Source organism: Poeciliopsis prolifica, unplaced genomic scaffold, assembly GCF_027474105.1.
Source record: "Poeciliopsis prolifica strain line A6 unplaced genomic scaffold, Auburn_PproV2 SCAFFOLD012, whole genome shotgun sequence".
In the NCBI taxonomy this organism is placed as follows: domain Eukaryota; kingdom Metazoa; phylum Chordata; class Actinopteri; order Cyprinodontiformes; family Poeciliidae; genus Poeciliopsis; species Poeciliopsis prolifica.
Window position 1 is genome coordinate 1,310,834 of NW_026562387.1, and position 19,327 is coordinate 1,330,160.

The window sequence follows — 19,327 nt, forward strand, 5'->3', positions numbered from 1 at the left end:
CGACTTCCCCAAGCCTATGGCAGAGACAACATGGAGAGATTTCATTTTATAGTTTATCTTTAGGTTCAAGTGCTCGTCTCTCTCTGACCTCTATATGGTTCTGACCTGCTGGATTTTGATTCTTTAAGAACCGGCCTTGACCAGAAACCTGAGAATTATTCTGAATTACTCTTTGACAGACAAATGCTGCACTGGGAGCTGATGTTTTTCAGTTAAAAATGACTGCAAGGGTGAAGCAGTCCCTATATTTCGGTGACCTTGACAAGGTCAGTTAGGCCTTCATTACACTGGATGAGCTCAGGTCATCTGCCTGCAGCTTGTCCAGCAAGACCACATTACTCCCCTCCCAAAGAAGCAGCAGCTGCTTCTGTTCCAGGGTTGATTCTGAGACAACTTCCTTCCTGCTTATTTTTCAATCTTAAAATGAACTGACAACCCATTACCTGAATGATCTGCTGAATAATATGATTTTAATATTTCCAAACTAAGGTTGAAAAATGGAGAACACTGGGCTTTTGCAGTTGCTTCTCCAAAACAAATCACTGAGATATTTTCAGTCATTTTTCTGAATCTGTCTGAGTTGATGTTGCTTCTTTATGAAATTTCATTCGTTTGTCTCATGATGAATTGGACCGACCTGCAGGACAGTCCCATGTGGACACTGGCAGCCTGGAGTGCAGTTCCTGCTCAGGTTCAGAGTGAGGTCAGTGCAGCTCACAGGTCCCACCACACACTGTGTCCACTGCTGGCCTGGAGGACAAGTCCTGCCTCCACCTGACAGCAGACGAGTCAAATAAAAAGAAGAAATAGAACTAACAATAGATTACTCATATGTATTGTTTTAGAGAATAAAACAATACATATACAATAATTAGTTAAAGTATAAGGATTCAGTCATTCTTGGCAGAAACATGTAAAAAAAAAAACTTCCAGAATTTCTGAAAAAACTTTGGGAATGTTTATTAAATTCTAAAACACATACTAGCAGTCGCATATGACAGTGGTTCGGAACAAATATAGATCAGTGTTACCACACGGCTGCAGGTTACAGGAGCTGAACTGCTGGGCTGTGCCGTGGGTCCTGATTGGCCCGCGGGTCCGGGTCCGGTAACCTCCTCCGCACGTCACAGAGCACTCCGACCACGAGCTCCACGGTTCTCTGATACCTTCAAACACATCACGACACCCATTTCCTTCACCTTTTCCACGCATCCGTTCCACGTCGCTTTGACACCATCAGTGATGTGGTGGTCCTCACCCAGACAGGGCTCGACGCTGCAGGTATCGACCCCGACTCCCTCTCCTTTGCAGGGACGGCCTCCGAAGGCTGGAGGAGGATCGGTTCCGGAGCGGTACCGCCGTCTGATACCCACATCGCACGTCCGAGTGCATGCGCTCCACTGCGTCCAGCTGCTCCAACCACAGTCCACTTTGACACAAAATTTTAAACAACAACAAATATAATAAGCAGAAGAAAACATAAAAAAAAAAAAAAAAAAAACACAGAGAACAGAAAAACACCAGTCCATCAGATAGTACTCACCTGGGCACGGAGTAGACCCACACTCCATTTCTCCATCAGTGCAGGTGCTGTTTACGTGACAAAAGAAGTTAAAGCTGCAGTATTTAACCTTTATAAAAATATTTTTTTCATATATTTGCTGAAACTCTCTTTATGTGACTCGTGACAGTAGCCTATGGTATGAAACATGACCTGTGAAAAAAATTGTTACTCCTCCATCTTCTCCCAAGACTAACTGAAAACAACAAATCCAAGCTCGGAGGTGGGTCTTATGGCTCTGCTCATCCCACTCTCTGCTGTGCTGCAGCTAGCAGAGCCTGTTGTAAATGCTAAGGCTAGTTAGCATGGCCACCGATGACTGCTTAACTGTTTTCCTGTAACGGTAAAGCTGTTTCTCCACCATTAACACATTTAGAAGCGAGTACATGAGGGTGACTGCCAGCGCTAAGACCTTCCCCTTAAAAAGGTTAATTTCTTCTTCTGGCAACAGTAGCTCAGGAAGGTGGAGGAGATGGATTTTTTTTCACCGATTACCTGCATCATAACAAACTGTTCTGACATGGTGACAGTTCTATCAAATAAATAAAAACATTTTTTTAAATAAAAGTCACATACTGCAGCTTTAACGAAACGCGTTCTAACAGAAACAGCACTTGTGTTCTGAAGTGAAAGAATTGCTAAAGGGGGTACCAGTTGTTACAGGCATCAGCAGGCAGGGTGGCTCCTGCTGGGTGCATCTCCCCCTGGTGGTAACAAGGGCACTGCGCCAGAGGAACACAGCTGCTGTTGAACAGATAGAACCCCAGGGCGCAGTAGCAGCCGTCGTAACAGGAGGTGGCGCACTGAACGTCTGCGGAGGTCATGTCCATGCACACCCTTGGACACGCTCCGCCCTGAGCCTCACACTCAGCTGCTGTCATGTAGGTCATGCCCTCTGGACACACACCTAAAGGGAAACAAACACACACTCAGTACAGAGAGTCTGCTGACACAGAAAACAAACCAAAGAGCGTGAGGACAATGTTTTCTGCATGTGTAGACAGAGTACCTGAACAGGGATGGGAATTGCAGTCTTTAGTTTGTATGTGGGGCCCAGAGCAGTTGCTGCCCCCATGTTGTGGCGTTGGTGAACTGCAGAGCCTCTCCCTCGTCTGGACACCAGAGTCACAGTCAGACGAACACCGAGACCAGTGGGACCAGAGCGACCAGCCTCCATGCACTGGAAGAACATGGCTAAAGTTAGCATGTTAAAGGAGTAGTTCACAAATTTTTGAAGTGATATTCTTTCAAAAGCTAAAAAGCATTTCAAATTTTACCTACATTAGAAGAGTCTCTGTATCTGAATTTTATAAAAATACAGATTAGTCGGTACTGGAGGCAAAGACTAGAAGGACCAACGCCAAAGTGAGCTGTTACCATTAGCAACTCACACCTCAAAATGATTTTTGTTGTTTATTTAAATTAAAAATAGTTTATGATATTTTTTTTTCTTTTTACCAGATTTGTAATAACTTGTTAAAATAAAATTACATTTAAATGAAAAAAAAAAGTAGAAAAATGATGCATAAGGCATATTCTGGTTATGTGCATAAAGGATGAAGGGTTCTGTACCTGGACAGTGCTCAGTGTTGCAGGGCTCATGCTCCTCATCATCTCCATCACACACAGGTTGTGTGTGTGTGCGACTGAAAGCTGAGGTTGTTTGGTTGCAGCCGCGAAATCGGCGTCTAATTCCCACGTCATCCACGTCACTGAAACATGTCTTAGTGCACTCTGACCAGCTGGTCCATTTACTCCACGTGCCGCCTGGTAGTACTGTACAACATGGAGAAGACTGTGGAATACGGCTCATACATGAGGTGAAACTACTAGACTAGAAAAGACAAATTGTTGTTAAAAGAAAAAAGCAACAAAATAATTCAGTTGAGTGAGTGTGAGCTTAGATACCAGGGAGACATGAGATGGAACAGCGTCGGGACTCAGAGGCGTCTCCCGAACAGGGCTGCGCTCTGATTGGTCCAGCTGCTGTCAGCACAGATCTGAGGAGAGAGAAATTAGCTTTGATAAGATGTCCTTCATCTTTATCTTCATAACTTTCTGCTATTAACCTTAGAGAGGGAAGTGCTTCTGCCCAACAGTCTGGTAAAGGTAAGAGGTCATTTCCTAAATACTTGAAGTCCATTATTGACAGGTGGACGACAGCAGCTTGGGTCACTTGGGTCACTTAGCATTATTATATTATAGTTCTTAACACAACAGGAAAAGACTGAATGAGTATTGATTGTTTCTACATCAATGTTTGTTGGACAGATGAGACAAAAGTAGAGATGTTTAGCTGAGATACACAGAAATACAAAAACAGCCTGAAAAACCTTGTACCAAATTATCAGGCACGACGATGGAGAGCTGATCATTTGGGATCATCATACAGCCATTGAATTTGGCTCTGTCTACTTTTTCCACATAGAGAATTTCTCCATTTTGGCTTCAATGTGTTTTTGTACTCAGGTAAGAAATAAACACTTTGGGAACCTGCTGACAACCCAGATCGATGTCTCCTGCAGTTTGGGATCAGTTTGCGAGCATCTGCTCGTTAGGTGGACTAATGAAAAGTCATGGGAACAGAGTGCTTTGAGTAAAATGTTGCATCTGATGGCAGAAGCAGGAAATTGATGGTAAAGAGTAAACTCAAACCAAAGAACGACAGTGAAAAGTTGATACTCTCAGGGTCTATCAGTGCCTCATACCCTGAACAACACAGGAACAAACAAGCTCACCTGTAGCGTTGCTGCAACCCCACACCACACGTCACATCACATGGAGACCATGCAGACCAGGTGGACCACTGGCACGTCTCCAGACATCTAGAAGTGTCACAGGTGACCTGTCCTTCTCTGCACATGCTAGGGTCAAATAAGCATTCCAACAAGCCATTCATTGTTATTCACAATAAGAAAAAATTCTCTTTTTACACGTGTTTTTCATGTTAATGTTTGAAGATGTGCCTGCATCTCTCACCACGTGGTGCACTGATCTCTGCTGATCACCTGGCCAGGCTGCAGGGTTTCATCATCCCAGTGACAGATGCACTGGCTGGACTTCACACATCGGCCGTCCTGGAGGTACAGCCCGTACGGACAGCGGCAGCCTGGGGAAACACAGGCAAAAATTTATTCTGATCCAAAACTCCCTGGAGGGAATACATTTCCCTCCTATGTTGGGAATCACCAAAAAGTAAGATAGAAGGTGTTGCTGAGGGATCGAATGCATGTTTTTCCTTCTTTGTCCTGTTAAACCTTGAGAAAATCTGGCAGAAGAAGTATCCAGTGGGAGGATGGAAACTGCTGGAAGAAAAACTCAGCTTTTGTCTTAAAAGCCATGTTTTTTATACCTACATGTCAAAGACGCGTGCAGTTCATTTTAAATGTAAAAACCACGCTTCTGAGTCTTACCAATGACACATGTTGCAGAGCAGTTGCTGGTCATGCTCAGATCTGAGCAGGTAGGCGGACAGGGGTCAACTCGTCCAGCTCTGCAGTCTTCTTCTTTCACCAGCACCATGCCGCTGACGCAGCCTGTTGGTCAGGTTGTTAGTGGAGTTACAACAACTCTGGTCAACTAAAGGAACAATCAAACCAATCTGGTTGGAAGCTTCTGAATAGTCTTAAGTTTGCAAGAAAAGTTCCACCTTTGAGAAGAGGTGGTTGCGTTTGACCCTTACCTGTCTGTGTGCCTGTCTCGTTGGTGCAGGGCTGGATGTTGCAGGTCTGGCTCTGTCGGGTCATGCCCTCACAATCCCATCCTCCGTTTTTAGGAGGAGGAGCAGAGCAGGTTCTGTTCCTCTGTCTAACTCCTCCTCCACACAGAGCATCACACTCTGACCACTCAGTCCATGCCGACCAGAGACCATGAACTGGGAGAAGAAACACATTATTGGGCAAACGGCTCCCCTATAGGTGATGAATGTAGGTCCTGCATACAGACCTGGACATGCTCGAGGAAAGCAGGCTCGACTGTCAAACTGAGCTCCACCACAGGATCCTCCAGGCAGGGCGTCTCTTAGAATGTCCCTCTGCCGGAACAAGGAGCCAAGACCACACGTCACACTGCAGCCACTCCAGGCTGTCCAGGGAGACATGATGCAGTCCACTGCAGGAGAGCAGAATGAAAGGGAAGAAATACACAAACCCTTTAATCACATGAACACTTTGCAAGAGAGTATGTAACGCCTACCACAGTCTTTTTCATCCGATCCATCGATGCAGTCCCTCTGCAGGTCACACCTGCGATCCTTGTGAAGACACTCGCCGGTGTCACAAGAGAACTGCTTCGGAGAGCAGGGTCTGGGCACCAGGGGGCGCCATGGAGTTACTGCTGGGCTGGTTGTTGTGCCTGAAGCGGCATGGTGAGGGACATTCAGCATGTTCTGAAAACTTTGGAGCAGGGTTTACTCAAAACAAGGCTGAAAGGGCAGGTGTCCAGCAACTTTTAGATGTGTCCCTGGTCCAACCAGCCTGGAATGGAAGCCATTCAGTCTGTGTTAACCACACTTTTAATTTCTATATTTTGTTTGAAGCAGAGTCTGGCGACATGTCAAGGGTGACCCCACCTCTCGCCTGTTGACCCCTGAACACTGGAAAGAGGCACTAGCACCACTCATGACTCCACAAGGAATAAGCGTGTATGATAATGGATGGATGAATAAATGAACAGATGGACAGATGGATGGATGTTTGAAGCAGAGTATAGAACAAGGGGCCTGTTTTTACCAGGCTAACATCCAACACACATGAACCAAATGGCTGAATTACCCCCTCAGCATGCAGTTAAGGTCTCCAGAGTCTTTCTAATGGCCTCAATATCTGGCTCTGGTAAGTTGAAGAAGAGACTTCTCAAAGTTGCAGGACACCGGCCCTCGAGGGCTGGCCATGAGGACATCTGGTTTTGGCATATCAGAAAATATCGAGCAATCTTTCATACCACAAAGTTTTTCATCTGAACCATCTAAGCAATCCTTCCTTCCGTCACACACTCGTGCAGAGTCCACGCAGCCAAATGACCAGCATGTGAACTGGCCCTCCATGCAAAGCACTCTGGGTAAACCGGTATCTGGTGTGCTTGTGATGATTGGTGGTGCTGTGAATCAACAGAACCTCCTGGTTATACTCTAACTGTGCTGCAAAGGGTAGATTCCAGAGACATCACATGGGGAAATCATGTCCCACCTTCTGTGGTTTGAAGACCTGGTCTTCCAGGCTGCAGTGAGGCAGTAAGATGGAGTCCAGGTTGGCCTGTTGTGACTCCTGTTAATAATAATGTCTTGATCATTTAGAACCAAATGCACACACAAGTAATTCAACCTACACAAGAGAATCAGACAATCACAGTAACCTGAACTCGGCGGCTGAGATCTGGGTGTGACTGCAGATGATGCCACACCAGGAAAGCCATCTTCAGACTTGGTAGTGTGTAGTCCAGGGCTGCCTGTTGTGTTGTCACCATGGATACCAGGTCTTCCAGTGTAGGTGGTCTGATTGCGGAGGCCTGGAAAGCCTCTGGTGGGAGCAGTTCCTGGAGAGGACAAAGGGAAAATTTTAAGACAAAGGACTGATCTGTTGTTAAATGCTAAATTTTGCGTGACTCTCACCACAGTTCGTCTCATCAGAGTAGTCCTTACAGTTTGGCTGACCGTCACAAAGCAAAGACACAGGGATGCACTCCTCACTGCCAAGGCATAGAAACTGGCCTGGCTTGCAGCGCTGCACTGTCACTGTGCTGACCACAGAGGGCGATGTGGTCACAAACTCATCTGCATATGTCAGGGAGACGTTGTTTTTATGAGCCTATAAGGAACTCTTAAAGAAATTTTACACTTAGACCCCTTTACTAAGCTGTATAAATTACATATACTAATAGACACTTTTCATATTTGTATTTATCTTCCTTACTCCAACACAACTAAATATATTCCAGTTCTCTTTATGAATCCTCTTCCTGTTTGCAAAGCAAATTACTATCTCAGGAAAGTTGAATAGAAATTAATGTCACACTTTTCAGAAATATTACAAAGCAATGTATCATTTCTGCTTCAGCCTTATGGGCTGGTTTGTGCGAGTCTGATAAAATCTGAATAAAACCACTGAACATTGTAGCTTAAATGTGACAAAATGTCTTAAGGTCCAAATGGTTTTGTTATACAATTTCTCTTTAAATATTTTGTTCATCGTGCTTTCATAGCGGTGTACGCTTGTTAAAGTTCTTTACCTCCTCTGCAGCCAAGAATCTCCACACGAAGGTAGAATGTTTGCCTGAACTCCACAGGGATGATTCTGATGTACCGAGCTCTTATCAGCCGACCCAACCAGCGGGTCACGGGGGTCCTGCCCACCATCCGAACCTCAAACACCTAATGGACAAAAAATCATACACAGTTCTACACAAAACTTAATCTGAGTTTTATCTCATTGATTTATAAATTACTTAGTATTAAACAACCAGCACCTTGGCAGGGCCGTCAAACTTTCCATTGGCTGTGAAATCTGAGAAGAGGGCACTCTGGGGGGCAAAGGCCAGGCGGTATTTGGTGAGGTAACCCCACATGCGCTCATTGCCCTGAGTCACCACTCCTGACACCCAAGTGGGCTCCAGGAAATCCACTTGAAAATATGGCTGGGGGTCCCCAGGTAAGGGGCTCCAACCAGGCTCCATAACTGGGCTGCAGGAAAGAGATAATAATATGTAGTTTTGATCACTTGAAGCCTTGTTTTCAAATGATCATTCAAATAGGTGTCTGTCGATACATCTGCCCCGATTTCCTTCATTTTGGGAAATTGGCAACCGGCCAATTCACAAAAATCAGTCACTGTCCCCTTATGCTCTGCGGCAATAGAAAGCTGACTAACACAAGGTCATAATTGCATGTAGCAATAGTCACTCCACTGTTGCTAATCAACCAAATCGGAATCAGCAAGACAGATTTTCGAGAGGTCATTGACTGACCAGAAAACTACAATTAGTGCACCCCCAATATTAAATGTCAACAACACCAGGAAACTATAAGCAAAGTTGAATGCCATCACCCACATGTTGGGGACGATGTTTAGTCTCCCGGCATCAGCGGGGTTGTTCTCACGCTGTGAGGATGAGGACAGCTGGCCGTAGTGAATCCTCCCATCCTCCAGTCCAAGAGGAGAGGAGCAAAGGCCTGTGAAATGTGACGTTTATTAATGGAAACGCTGAAAAATTTAAGGTATTTCAATAAGTTCTACAGAAAGAGCAGAAACTTACCGTGGTATCCTGGACCGCCGTCCTTTCCATAAAAGCATCCACATTAGAACATGTTAGTGTGAGCAACAAGGAACAAATAAACTAAAACAGCAGCAACATCCATAATCGTTTGTCTTTTAAAGTTTGAAACAGTGGCTGCATGATTGGCACAATGCTGTAAGTTTAATAGTGAGGAGAAAATGTCACGTTTTTAGAGCTTATACAATTTCAAGACAGAACTATTAACTGTGGGTTTTGGATTTGGTTTACATTGTACAGGGAATATAATTTTCCTTACAGTCGGTGTTGCAGCAGAAAGAGTAACAACAGCCATTGATGGAGTCTTCAGAGGAGAAGGTGTGGGTGTGTGTGGCCTGCAAGTGGGAAAATAAAATTGCAATAAGGAACAAAAGTAATTTTGGTGAACAAAAATAAGCATCCGGTTTAGAGTTCGCTCCTTACCTGTCTGACAGTGTAGTGATGTCATGTCGGTGGCATCCATTTTCATCCTCCCCTTTAGGACAGTCAGGGATACCATCACAACGCCTGTCTACCTCAATGCAGCCCCCTGGTGGCGGGCAAGAGAAGTGACCAACAGGACAGCTGCGTGGACTGGTGGTTATGGAGGACGGTTGGGTGCCTGCAAAAGATGTTTTACACACACATCAGGAAACTGTCCAATAAATGTAACACTCATTTTTTTAACTTCCAAAATAAAAACTGAAATAGAAAAATGATGACATAATGTGAATTAAACCCAAGACAAAAAATACAAATATCCATTCACTGTCTTCCACTTATTGGAGATTGGGTTTTGGAGAGAAAGTTCAGAACAGAACCCAAAACATTTACTTTCTTGCATTTGGTTGAGAATGTCTTAAGGTCTCCTGGATAGGTCTGAAAACCTCCAAATAAAACCGACTTAATTTAAGAGAAGAAAAAATACTAGTTCTACTCCAAGCTGCCAGGAGACATTTGATCTCCTCACCTTATTTTGAAGGGCGTTTTCACACCGGATAGTCTGGTACTCGGTTCAATGAGGGACCAAAATCTCCACATTTATTACATTTTCACTTTCACGCTGCACTGTGGTGCCGCTACGCTAAGAACCACTGAGTAGTGTGAGGTTTCAGCAGTTGTAGGATTTCTCTTTTGTCTCTAGCAAAAGACAATTTCTCAAGCTACGCATGTAACACCTTCAGCTTTTCCCAATACGAACAGAACATTCCACCATTATCTGGTTGACAGTGCACTATGGGAATTTATTTACACAGACTAATGAGAGCAGAAAACTCACCGCAGTACTTCTCATCCGATCCGTCCCCACAGTCATTGACTCCGTCACAGACAACTCCCAGAGAGCCGGCCGGCACACAGCGACCATTGTCACACCGGAATTCTCTCTCTCTGCAACCTTCAGCCTGAGAGACTGGTGAAGGAGGGGTTGGGAAAGTTAACCTGGGGAAACCTTGAGAGGAGATAAAGAAGAATGTTCTACAAAAACGTGTCATTTTCTTCAAGGTCAGCAAAACACCATTGCCATCAATCTGCTGACCATCATCACAGCCCATGATCTCCAGCCGAAGGTAGATGCCATTCTGGAAGTCGTGAGGCAACAGTCGAACAAACCGAGCCGACACCATCCTTTCCAGTCTACTCTCCGTCACGCCTCGATCATCATGGTTACCGAGAAAAACCTGCAGGAAGGGCAGAGAAACATTGATTTGACGATGTGGAAACTGTGGAAGCTGCTTGAACGTTTCGAGTTGTTTGATCTTTGACCTTAGCTCTCGGTGGCGCATCAGAAGGAAGCTCCTTGTAACTGTGCCAACGTTTTCCATCATGGCTGAACTCAAGATAGAAGCTGGAGACAAATGTGCCAAACACCCCACCTCCCTGGGTCAGAACACCTAGAATCAGATCAGCCATCACATATTTTAATAAATGAACGAGGGATAATCACACAACAAAGCTATTGGTTCACAGAATTAAACACAAGACACTAAATCAGCAGTTTCAATTTCAGCTGTTTGAAAGCACCTGTGGGAATCTTTACCAGTGATGTTGTAAGGTTTGAGTAAGTCGATCTGAATGTAGGGGCTTTGTGTGTTGACACTCTGTCCTTCGCGTCTCTTTTGTGGCAGGTCTTTATACTCCTCTGGTTCTGGACTCCAGCCCTGTATGTAAACGGCAAACAGAAAATAACCGGTGTCGGGTTCATGACTTGATCTGACTGCAAATAAAATCCCTACCATTTATGTTTTGTTACGCCAGCAGAGCTGGTTCAGACTTTAAGGATTAAGTTAAATACAGACTGGATTGATGATCCTGATCAGGTTAGGTGACAGAAAGCTGAGAATGTGTGAAGGACCTGGAGATCTCTACGGGGGTCCCACCCATGAAGACGTGCTGCTTCGGGTGGGTGGCCGTCCTGGTGCGACGAGGCAGTGAAACTAGACACTGGGAGCGTCTGGACACCCAGAGGAACCCAACACTCATCTTAATAGGAAGAATGAATTATTTAAATATACTGAATGGTAATGTGCTGGAACACTCGCTGTGTGTAAAAGAAGACACCAACCTCCAGATGGAAATGGATATGTAGGTACTACAGGAGTAACATCCCTGGGTTTGGATGTGATAAAGCCAGGGCTTTCTGTTACCATCGTTGTCCCATTTTCCCCTACAGATCGTTAAAAACAAATTATGTTCAAGGGTCTAAAATCAAACAGTAAATGATGTATATATATTTAAATATATATAGATCTATATAGATAGATAGATAGATAGATATAGATATATATATATATATCTGTGTGTGTGTGTGTGTGTGTGTGTGTGTGTGTGTGTGTGTGTGTACCTATATAAACTACCTTGGCAGAAGCAGCACCTGTTCTCCTCTCCATTGATGAGCTTTAGACCCTAAAAAACAAAAAAGATTCACAGTTTTATGAGGTGCTGTGAAGAAGTATTAGTCCCCATTCAGAGTTCTTAGATTTTTTTCTTTAACATCTAAATATGATAAACAATTCTTAATATTAAAGATAGACGTCAATGGCTCGGTCTTAGCAGGATGTGTTGTGAATGTGTGACACCACCAAGTAGACAAAAATTCAGACAAGTTATTTTGTTGATTCTACAGGTCAGGCAGCAGGAAAGTAAATCAAATCACAACTATTTCATGATTTTACATTTGACTTGTCTAAAGGCTTTTGTCCCTAAATAAATGAAACCACCAGTTTTGGCATTTGCTTTGCTGGTCTTTGGCTGATGTTAAGATGTGTTTCATGGTCTAAAATATTTAAATGAAACAAACAAAAACCAGAGGAACTCTATCAGAGGGAAAATGCTTTTTCACAACACTGCATGCATCAGGCGAGAAGCTTCAGTAGAAAGAATCATCCTGTAATTACAGCCTCAGTGACTCAGGTTCACATAAAGGTTAATAAAAAAGAAAAATAAATAATATTTATTGAAGTGAATGTGTTTGCATGTAGAAGAAATATAAGTACCATTTCTTGGCTAATGCTGATATGTTTAATTTACAATTTTGCTTAGAAGCTTCTCAGCTCATTCTCACAGTGAACACAGTGTAGCTCTGACACACGTTCTCTCACCATAGGGCACCCAGTGACTGCATATGGACAGTAGGGGGCGCACTGCACTGTGAGGTTGGGAAGACAGTGGCATAACTGGCAGGGCTCCACCTTCCATCTTTCTCCAACTACATGGGATCGACTCTGATGGTGACACTGATCACATGGTTCAGTTTGACACCTGCACACAGACACGGACACAAGTGTCGGCATGGCTACTGATTAATGCCCCGCTGGACAGTTTTATTTTTCACTCGACTTTATATGATGATGGCTCTGATATTGAAGAATTATTCATACAAACATCATGCAAAGGATATGAAATGACAAAAAGTGAAATGGATGATTCATACCGGCGAGCCTTTCTGTAAATCCCTCTGCACACCCTCCCAGCCCCATGCTTGGTTGGATTATTGGGGCTCCGGAATGACCACTGGACACTCTGGACCCCACAGGGGCCCAAACACTCTCCCCACTCAGACCAGGACGACCAGCCGCAGTGCACTAAGGGGGTCAGAGACAGATGTGTGGAGTCAGAACAGAATGGATCATGTGTTGACATACTGTATGTGTGTGTGCGTGGGTGCACGTGTGTGTGTGTGCCATGTATTTGAGACATTGCAGCGACTATTTTCCTAACACATATTACATTGTGAGCACTGTGGTCCCACTAGAGGAAGTGGTGGTTTTAGGTCAGGGTTCAGGTTTAGGTGTGAACTGACTTTTGGTTAGGTTTATGGTTAGGTACTTGTAAGGGTTAAGGTTTGGGTAAGTGGTAAGATGAAGAAGTGAATGGAAGTCAATTGAAACTCCCTGCAAACATAGAGAAACAGAAGTGTGTGTTTCCCACCTGAGCAGTCTGGGTTGGGCCGACACCTCTGAGGCCTTCCCCTCTCACACACACAGAGGTCACAGTCCACTTTCATCTGCTGACCCGGCCAGTAGCGAACACCAGCCACCTCACACACACACTCTCTGGGTGACACACACTGCTGTGTGTGGCTCATCACTTGGCCTTCGGGGCACCAGCAGCCTGAAGGAAAAGAGGGAAATGTGACGATTCACAGCAACAGTTTCCAGGTCGGTGTAATTTAGAGAGTTTAAAGAGTTTAAATTGAATTTAAAGAGTTTAAATTGAAATCACAATTTAAACTCTTCCTGCGCTGTAAAGTGTCGACCGACCAGAGAAGCAGGGCGTCGCAGAGTCACAGGTTGACCCACTGCTGATGTGGGCGCAGGAGACGGGGCACGGAGCACAGCGGTGCCTCACCAGGCCAGGAGGACAGCTGGTGTCAGCACAGCCATCATCAGGACATGGTTCTGGAGAACAACAAGTGGAACTGATGTTCTGATCCCATGATTGTAGGACCATAAAACCAACTGTCAACTGTTTTTTGTTGCAATGCTTGTTCTAGACACTTTCTTCAAAACCCTGAATGTTTTTATGTTAAACAGAAATACATGGAAAATACATTTTAGGAGTCAAATGCTCTTATGGGTTGAGTAGGTGATGTTTTTGAATAGTGTGACCCAAAAAGCCACAAACTTGCACATAGTACAACACATTCTAAAAGCTTCTAAAAGCATACTAAACATATACTAATATAACTAATTTTAAAAGTTACTCTAAATGCTTTTTTGGGGAAGATTGCCATCTTTTATCTGTTCTACCAATGAGAGCTTCGCTTTTTTCTGGAGAAAATAAAGATTTAATGTGACACCACTTTGTGAAAATAGTTCATTTTTGTAATTCTGCACACTTAAAATGAATCTTGCTGCACACACTTGTCTGAAGTGACACATGACTTTGATTCAGACTAAGTTCAAAACAGTTTACAGCTCAACCAGACATTTTGAAGACAAGCTGCTAAACGTCTACATTTCTTAAAATTATCTTGTTATTTGATGTCATGAATAAATAAATGTGACTCGTCAGAATAACAGGAAATCTAAATCATATCCATGAATATAAGTCCTAAAAGACTATAACTGGTCCTCCTTCAGAGTCCAGTGGAACACCGTAACACATGATTCTGGTTCAATAAACCTGTAAGCTGTATGTTGACAGCTGAGTTCTTACTGATCTCCATGGAGATGTTAGAAGGTCCAGGGAGCTGGGAACAGAGCCGACCTCCATAGCGAGGAGGACTGCAGTCTCTGAGCCTCACCTGCACCCCGCCGCAACCACTGGAACAGCTGGACCAGCTGCTCCATGATAACCACTGACCGTCCACTGAGGACAAGCAAAACAACGACCATGTAACATCTCACTCCCAATCTAACTAATAAAAACAAATGTCTAAAGTATAGTTGTTCTCCATCTGCTTACCGGGGCAGGTGGTGTTGAAGCATTGCTGCTTCTGCGTGTGTTGGCCCAGGCAGCGGTGAAGTGGGTCACCTGGGGGACAGGATCTCCACCGGCTCATGGTACCTAATCCACAGGAGGCACTGCAGGAGCTCCAGGGGCCCCAAGAGCCCCAAGCTCTACATCCGTGCTCATCTGTGGGGCCCCCAGATGGGATCAGTGAAGAGTCAGGACAGTCTGCAACCCCATTACACACCTAACAAAAAACAAGGTCAAACATCATCAATCCCTTGACATCCAAAAAGTTTGATTTTGAAACATCTAAAAATGTGTAATTTTTAACAGATTTTAAGTCTCATACATAGTTCTTTTATGATTTTGCTCATCAAATTACCAACGTTACTAAAGACGTTTGTGTGCCAGAGCTGATTAACATGGTGGTTGGATACGCACCCTGTTAAATGGTAAACAGCTTCCATCCATACAGGTGAACTCGGTGCAGGGCACAGAGAGGTTTCGACTGCCAGGGGGCGCTGCTGAAACGGTTTGATCTTGAAACAAGAACATGTTCAACGTTCAGCAAACACATTTCAATTGATAACTATCATATTTGTTCCTCTTGTGTGTCTCCGATGTCAAATATTGCGCATGAAATTAATTTCCCAACTCCCGCTGAAACGTGAACTTTAACTTTAATAAATTTTATTTGTGACTTTACAGATCAATCTTTCCTAACCATGTAAACGTTTTATTCAACTAAACCATTAGGCACTTCTTCATCAGCATAATCTAACTTTGTGTTAGTCGTTGCATAAAATCCCAATAAAATACAGTGAAGTTTGTGGTTGTAAGGTGACAGAGTATGGACAAGAAACAATAGTATTGCTTTTGCAAGACTGTATTTTAAATTCTTCAAATTCTCACCTTCTTTCTTTTTTTCCCCCTCACCTCCCTTTTTTTTTCTTGAAATTTATTGGCAGTTGGCAAAAAATGTTAGGTGAGAATTACCACCACCAACCGGTAAGGAGTGCAGGCAACATGACACAAAACAAAACTAAACAAAACAAGAAAGAATAAAACTAGATCCTATTAAACAACTTGCACTGTTTCAAAAAAAATCAAATATAGCTTGATATCCTCAGCTTCCTGAATCCTTTTGCAATGAATCAACAATGTCAGATTTTATTTTCAAATTACTAAGGTTCCAAACTAACTGGTTTCTCTGAATCCGGTAGTTCCTATAATGCAAAATAATATGTTCTATTGTCTCATCATCCCCACTTTCTATACTTTATCTCCCTCTTCTCCTCATGTAATGTGAACTCACCACACACCAACTCATCATGGCCACGTGGGCAGTCTGGGACGCCATTGCAGACTTGGGTCACGTTCACACAGGTGTGGTTGTCACACGGGAAGCTTCCCGGACAGGATGGTATCTGAATGGAGCCTGGGAGATGGACGGTTCGTTTCCAATTAAACAAAACGTTACAACATTTCCTCTGTGGAACCGATACGCGCACAACAGCATCACTGCAAACTCACCGCAGGTGTTGATGCTCTCATCAGATGAGTCTTTGCAGTGGGGGGTCCCGTCACAGAGCTGCTGGTAATCCACACACTGGTCCCCACTGAGGCAGAGCGCCTGGCCCAGTCCACAGGGAGCAGCACACTGCTGCTCGTCACTGCCGTCCATGCAGTCCGTTTCCCCGTCACAACGCCACGCCTGAGGCACACACTGACCCCCACTGGCGCACCTCAACTCATAGGACCTGCAAACTGCACCAAGGGAGCTTTCATTGACAAAGCTGGACATTTATCTTGGAAGATGTTACGTCAATATCACTTTAGAGATGCACAGAAGTCTGATCCTTTGCAGACATATCACTTTCTGTTAGATTAGGATTCAGTAAACCTTTGGAAAGACCCAGGACTCGTTGACTGAACCTTCAGAAAGAATTTCAGGGCATGTCTCAGACATGCCTACAAACTGTAGCATTTTGGTTTTGGAACTCTCTACTCGGAAAATGTAAAGAAGAAGGTGTGAAAGAAGAACAGAGATTGTTTTTCTGTGTTGGTATGATCGACATTCAGGAGAGAGACCACCAGCCGGTTTGTGGAAGACAAGAGCTGGGTGTTGAGACATTAAACATATGCAGGAAAAAAGAATTACAATTGTAACAATTGTTGGTTGTTACAAACAAGAACCCATTGTTTATCAGGTATTGTCCATTTTCTGCAAACTGGATGATGACGGATGAGGAAAACTTTAAAACCTTAAAGATGAGTGCCACCTCTACAAGTAATAATACTTAATTGATTTATTTAGTCATTATTTCTAACAATTATTTGTTTAAGATAATTTATTACCTGAAGACGTCGTGACAGGTGATGTTGTGACTCCAGCGTAGCAGCTGGTTCTGTTCTCATCCTCTCGGCCCGGACAGTCCACTGTTCCATCGCACAGCTTGGTTTTGGCAACACATGAACCATCACTGCAGGCAAACTGATGAGGAGCACAGGTCACTGCAATGCCAAGAAAACACACAACATGTTGGGTCACTCAAATTTAAGAGACCACAATATACCGTTTCAAAGAACATGAGGTAAAACAAAGCCTTTTTTCAAGGCTTTTAAAGGGGTACGCACATTAAGCAGTGTCAGCCATGTGTCATACTTTCGACCAAACAAGCCAAACCAGCTGTGTCCGGTTGGACACAGCTGGTAGTCTAGGCATTGGAATTTTACTGTTCACCTTTCCTTGGGCAGACAGCTTCATCTGTTCCTGAAGGGCAGTCTCTCTGGCCGTCACAGAGTGTGTGTGCAGGGACACACCGATCGTCAGGACACTGAAACTCTCCTGGTGAGCAAACACACCTGCAAATCAGAGAGTCTGGATGAGATCCTTCAAAGACCCGGCCGCAGTATGAGGTCACAGAAACAATAAGGAAAACGCTAGCTGCGTAGCGTCAAGATGTTTTTCAGCAAATCTTATAAAACACTGCGACTTGTTTGAAATATTTGTATTATGGGCACTGATTAACACTAGCAGAAAAACTAGCAGAAAACTAGCAGAAACACTAGCAGAAAAAGTAAACAAAGCAGAAAAACACTAGCAGAAAAACTAAACAAAGGAACCAATTTTAGTCTCTTCGATGCTCAAAAATGTGTTTAAAATATCAAAAATTTGAATAATATAAGGGAAACACACCCCCTTTCATCACTGAGGTCTCCACAGTCATCATGGCCATCACAGCGGTGGATGTAGAGGATGCAGCGTCCTCCTGGACACAGGAACTCCCCTTCATCACACACCACACCGCAGTCTGAACAGGTGATGGATCACAGCACACAGCAATAGCAGAGCAGTCGATAAAAACACATCAGCAAACAGAGAAAAAGAAGCAGGATGAACATGAACCATGAAGTTCATTTATTTACCTGCTAAAAATGTTATTCTCTGTGTGTGTTTACCTTGCTCATCAGACCCATCAGCGAAGCCACAGTCCAGCCGTCCGTCACACACACGGCTGGCTGGAAGACACTTTCCGTTGGCACACTGAAACTCTCCGGGAGGACATAGAGGCGCCAGGGTGGGGGGTCCGCAGAACTCCTCATCCGATTGGTCAGCACAGTCTGGGTGGCCATCACAACGCAGAGCCAGGTTCAAACATGGTCCACTGCAAGGTCGGGGTTATCTCACTTAATTCACTTTAAGAGTTTTAGTCCTGCAGAAAGACTGACTGACAAAGTGACTCAAGTCATGACAGCAAAGGTTTTATTTATTTGAAACCATTAATCGGGTTAATCGTGACGAGTTGATTATTGAAATACTTGTTAACGAATCGTTACTAACCAGAGTAAACAGACTCACAAAAAGCAGCAACTCAGTCAGAGCAGTAATTAAATATAAAAAAAACATAAATTTTTCAATTAAAGTAATAAAAAATCTATGTTGCACCTAGGGCTGTCACAATAATTTCTATTGGCATAATTTATCATTTATCTCTCTTTTCTCTCTCTACCAAAGGCTGGATGATAAAAGTCTTGAGTTTGGTGGCTTAGTCTTTACAAAGATTTCATAATTCATTTTATTTGTTGTGTTGTTTATTTTGAATATTTAAAAAGTCTTCCAGTTCCATTAAAACATAAAGTTTACTGATCTTTCAGAATGTGCTCTCGTATTATTATTTTGCCATAACCATTATATTACTTAAAAATAGTTTCAAAAGAAACAATAATATCGTTTATCACAATAACTTCTGGAGAAATTTCTCGTCCAACAAAATGTATTATTGTGACAAGGCTGGTTGCACCCAGAACTTTTAATATGGCAGTTTTAACATGACCTGGTTCAAATTGTGTACAAAAAAAATGTAATCACCTCGGGCTGCTGGCACATCTGAACTGCTCCGGGGAGCAGGTGGATGGGCAGACCTCATCCGAACCGTCTCCACAGTCGTCCTCATTGTCACACACCCACTGAGAGGAGATGCAGCGTCCGCTGGCACAGGAAAACTCCGACTCCAGGCAGGGAGGCGGGGGAGGAGGACAAGACACGCCTTCACAGCGCCACACGCCCTCTTCACAGGAACTGCACAAAACGACGGCAGGTGTCAGATTTTCAGGCCGACTGTT

At 43.8% G+C, this 19,327-nt stretch overlaps 1 protein-coding gene across 1 annotated transcript in view; it reads right to left on the bottom strand.

The window, feature by feature from the left end:
• Window positions 1-19,327, bottom strand: part of sspo (SCO-spondin) — a 67,694-nt gene that overhangs the window by 34,005 nt on the left and 14,362 nt on the right. Inside the window, exons 28-72 of the mRNA XM_055037722.1 lie at window positions 19,074-19,283; window positions 18,164-18,369; window positions 17,901-18,015; window positions 17,445-17,566; window positions 17,060-17,215; window positions 16,235-16,468; window positions 16,017-16,139; window positions 15,143-15,240; window positions 14,714-14,945; window positions 14,465-14,617; window positions 13,567-13,704; window positions 13,235-13,417; window positions 12,738-12,888; window positions 12,406-12,565; window positions 11,662-11,710; window positions 11,370-11,471; window positions 11,160-11,287; window positions 10,845-10,965; window positions 10,571-10,698; window positions 10,344-10,485; window positions 10,086-10,256; window positions 9,251-9,428; window positions 9,087-9,162; window positions 8,810-8,831; window positions 8,606-8,726; window positions 8,024-8,237; window positions 7,787-7,928; window positions 7,170-7,331; window positions 6,914-7,093; window positions 6,748-6,825; window positions 6,503-6,658; window positions 5,756-5,914; window positions 5,507-5,671; window positions 5,244-5,435; window positions 4,975-5,097; window positions 4,541-4,670; window positions 4,300-4,425; window positions 3,470-3,561; window positions 3,134-3,337; window positions 2,571-2,741; window positions 2,213-2,468; window positions 1,544-1,590; window positions 1,259-1,429; window positions 1,032-1,166; window positions 638-774 (exon numbers count right to left, since the gene is read on the bottom strand). Coding sequence (XP_054893697.1) covers window positions 638-774; window positions 1,032-1,166; window positions 1,259-1,429; window positions 1,544-1,590; window positions 2,213-2,468; window positions 2,571-2,741; window positions 3,134-3,337; window positions 3,470-3,561; window positions 4,300-4,425; window positions 4,541-4,670; window positions 4,975-5,097; window positions 5,244-5,435; window positions 5,507-5,671; window positions 5,756-5,914; window positions 6,503-6,658; window positions 6,748-6,825; window positions 6,914-7,093; window positions 7,170-7,331; window positions 7,787-7,928; window positions 8,024-8,237; window positions 8,606-8,726; window positions 8,810-8,831; window positions 9,087-9,162; window positions 9,251-9,428; window positions 10,086-10,256; window positions 10,344-10,485; window positions 10,571-10,698; window positions 10,845-10,965; window positions 11,160-11,287; window positions 11,370-11,471; window positions 11,662-11,710; window positions 12,406-12,565; window positions 12,738-12,888; window positions 13,235-13,417; window positions 13,567-13,704; window positions 14,465-14,617; window positions 14,714-14,945; window positions 15,143-15,240; window positions 16,017-16,139; window positions 16,235-16,468; window positions 17,060-17,215; window positions 17,445-17,566; window positions 17,901-18,015; window positions 18,164-18,369; window positions 19,074-19,283 — 6,559 coding nt within the window. The remainder of the gene's footprint in view (window positions 1-637; window positions 775-1,031; window positions 1,167-1,258; window positions 1,430-1,543; window positions 1,591-2,212; window positions 2,469-2,570; window positions 2,742-3,133; window positions 3,338-3,469; window positions 3,562-4,299; window positions 4,426-4,540; window positions 4,671-4,974; window positions 5,098-5,243; window positions 5,436-5,506; window positions 5,672-5,755; window positions 5,915-6,502; window positions 6,659-6,747; window positions 6,826-6,913; window positions 7,094-7,169; window positions 7,332-7,786; window positions 7,929-8,023; window positions 8,238-8,605; window positions 8,727-8,809; window positions 8,832-9,086; window positions 9,163-9,250; window positions 9,429-10,085; window positions 10,257-10,343; window positions 10,486-10,570; window positions 10,699-10,844; window positions 10,966-11,159; window positions 11,288-11,369; window positions 11,472-11,661; window positions 11,711-12,405; window positions 12,566-12,737; window positions 12,889-13,234; window positions 13,418-13,566; window positions 13,705-14,464; window positions 14,618-14,713; window positions 14,946-15,142; window positions 15,241-16,016; window positions 16,140-16,234; window positions 16,469-17,059; window positions 17,216-17,444; window positions 17,567-17,900; window positions 18,016-18,163; window positions 18,370-19,073; window positions 19,284-19,327) is intronic.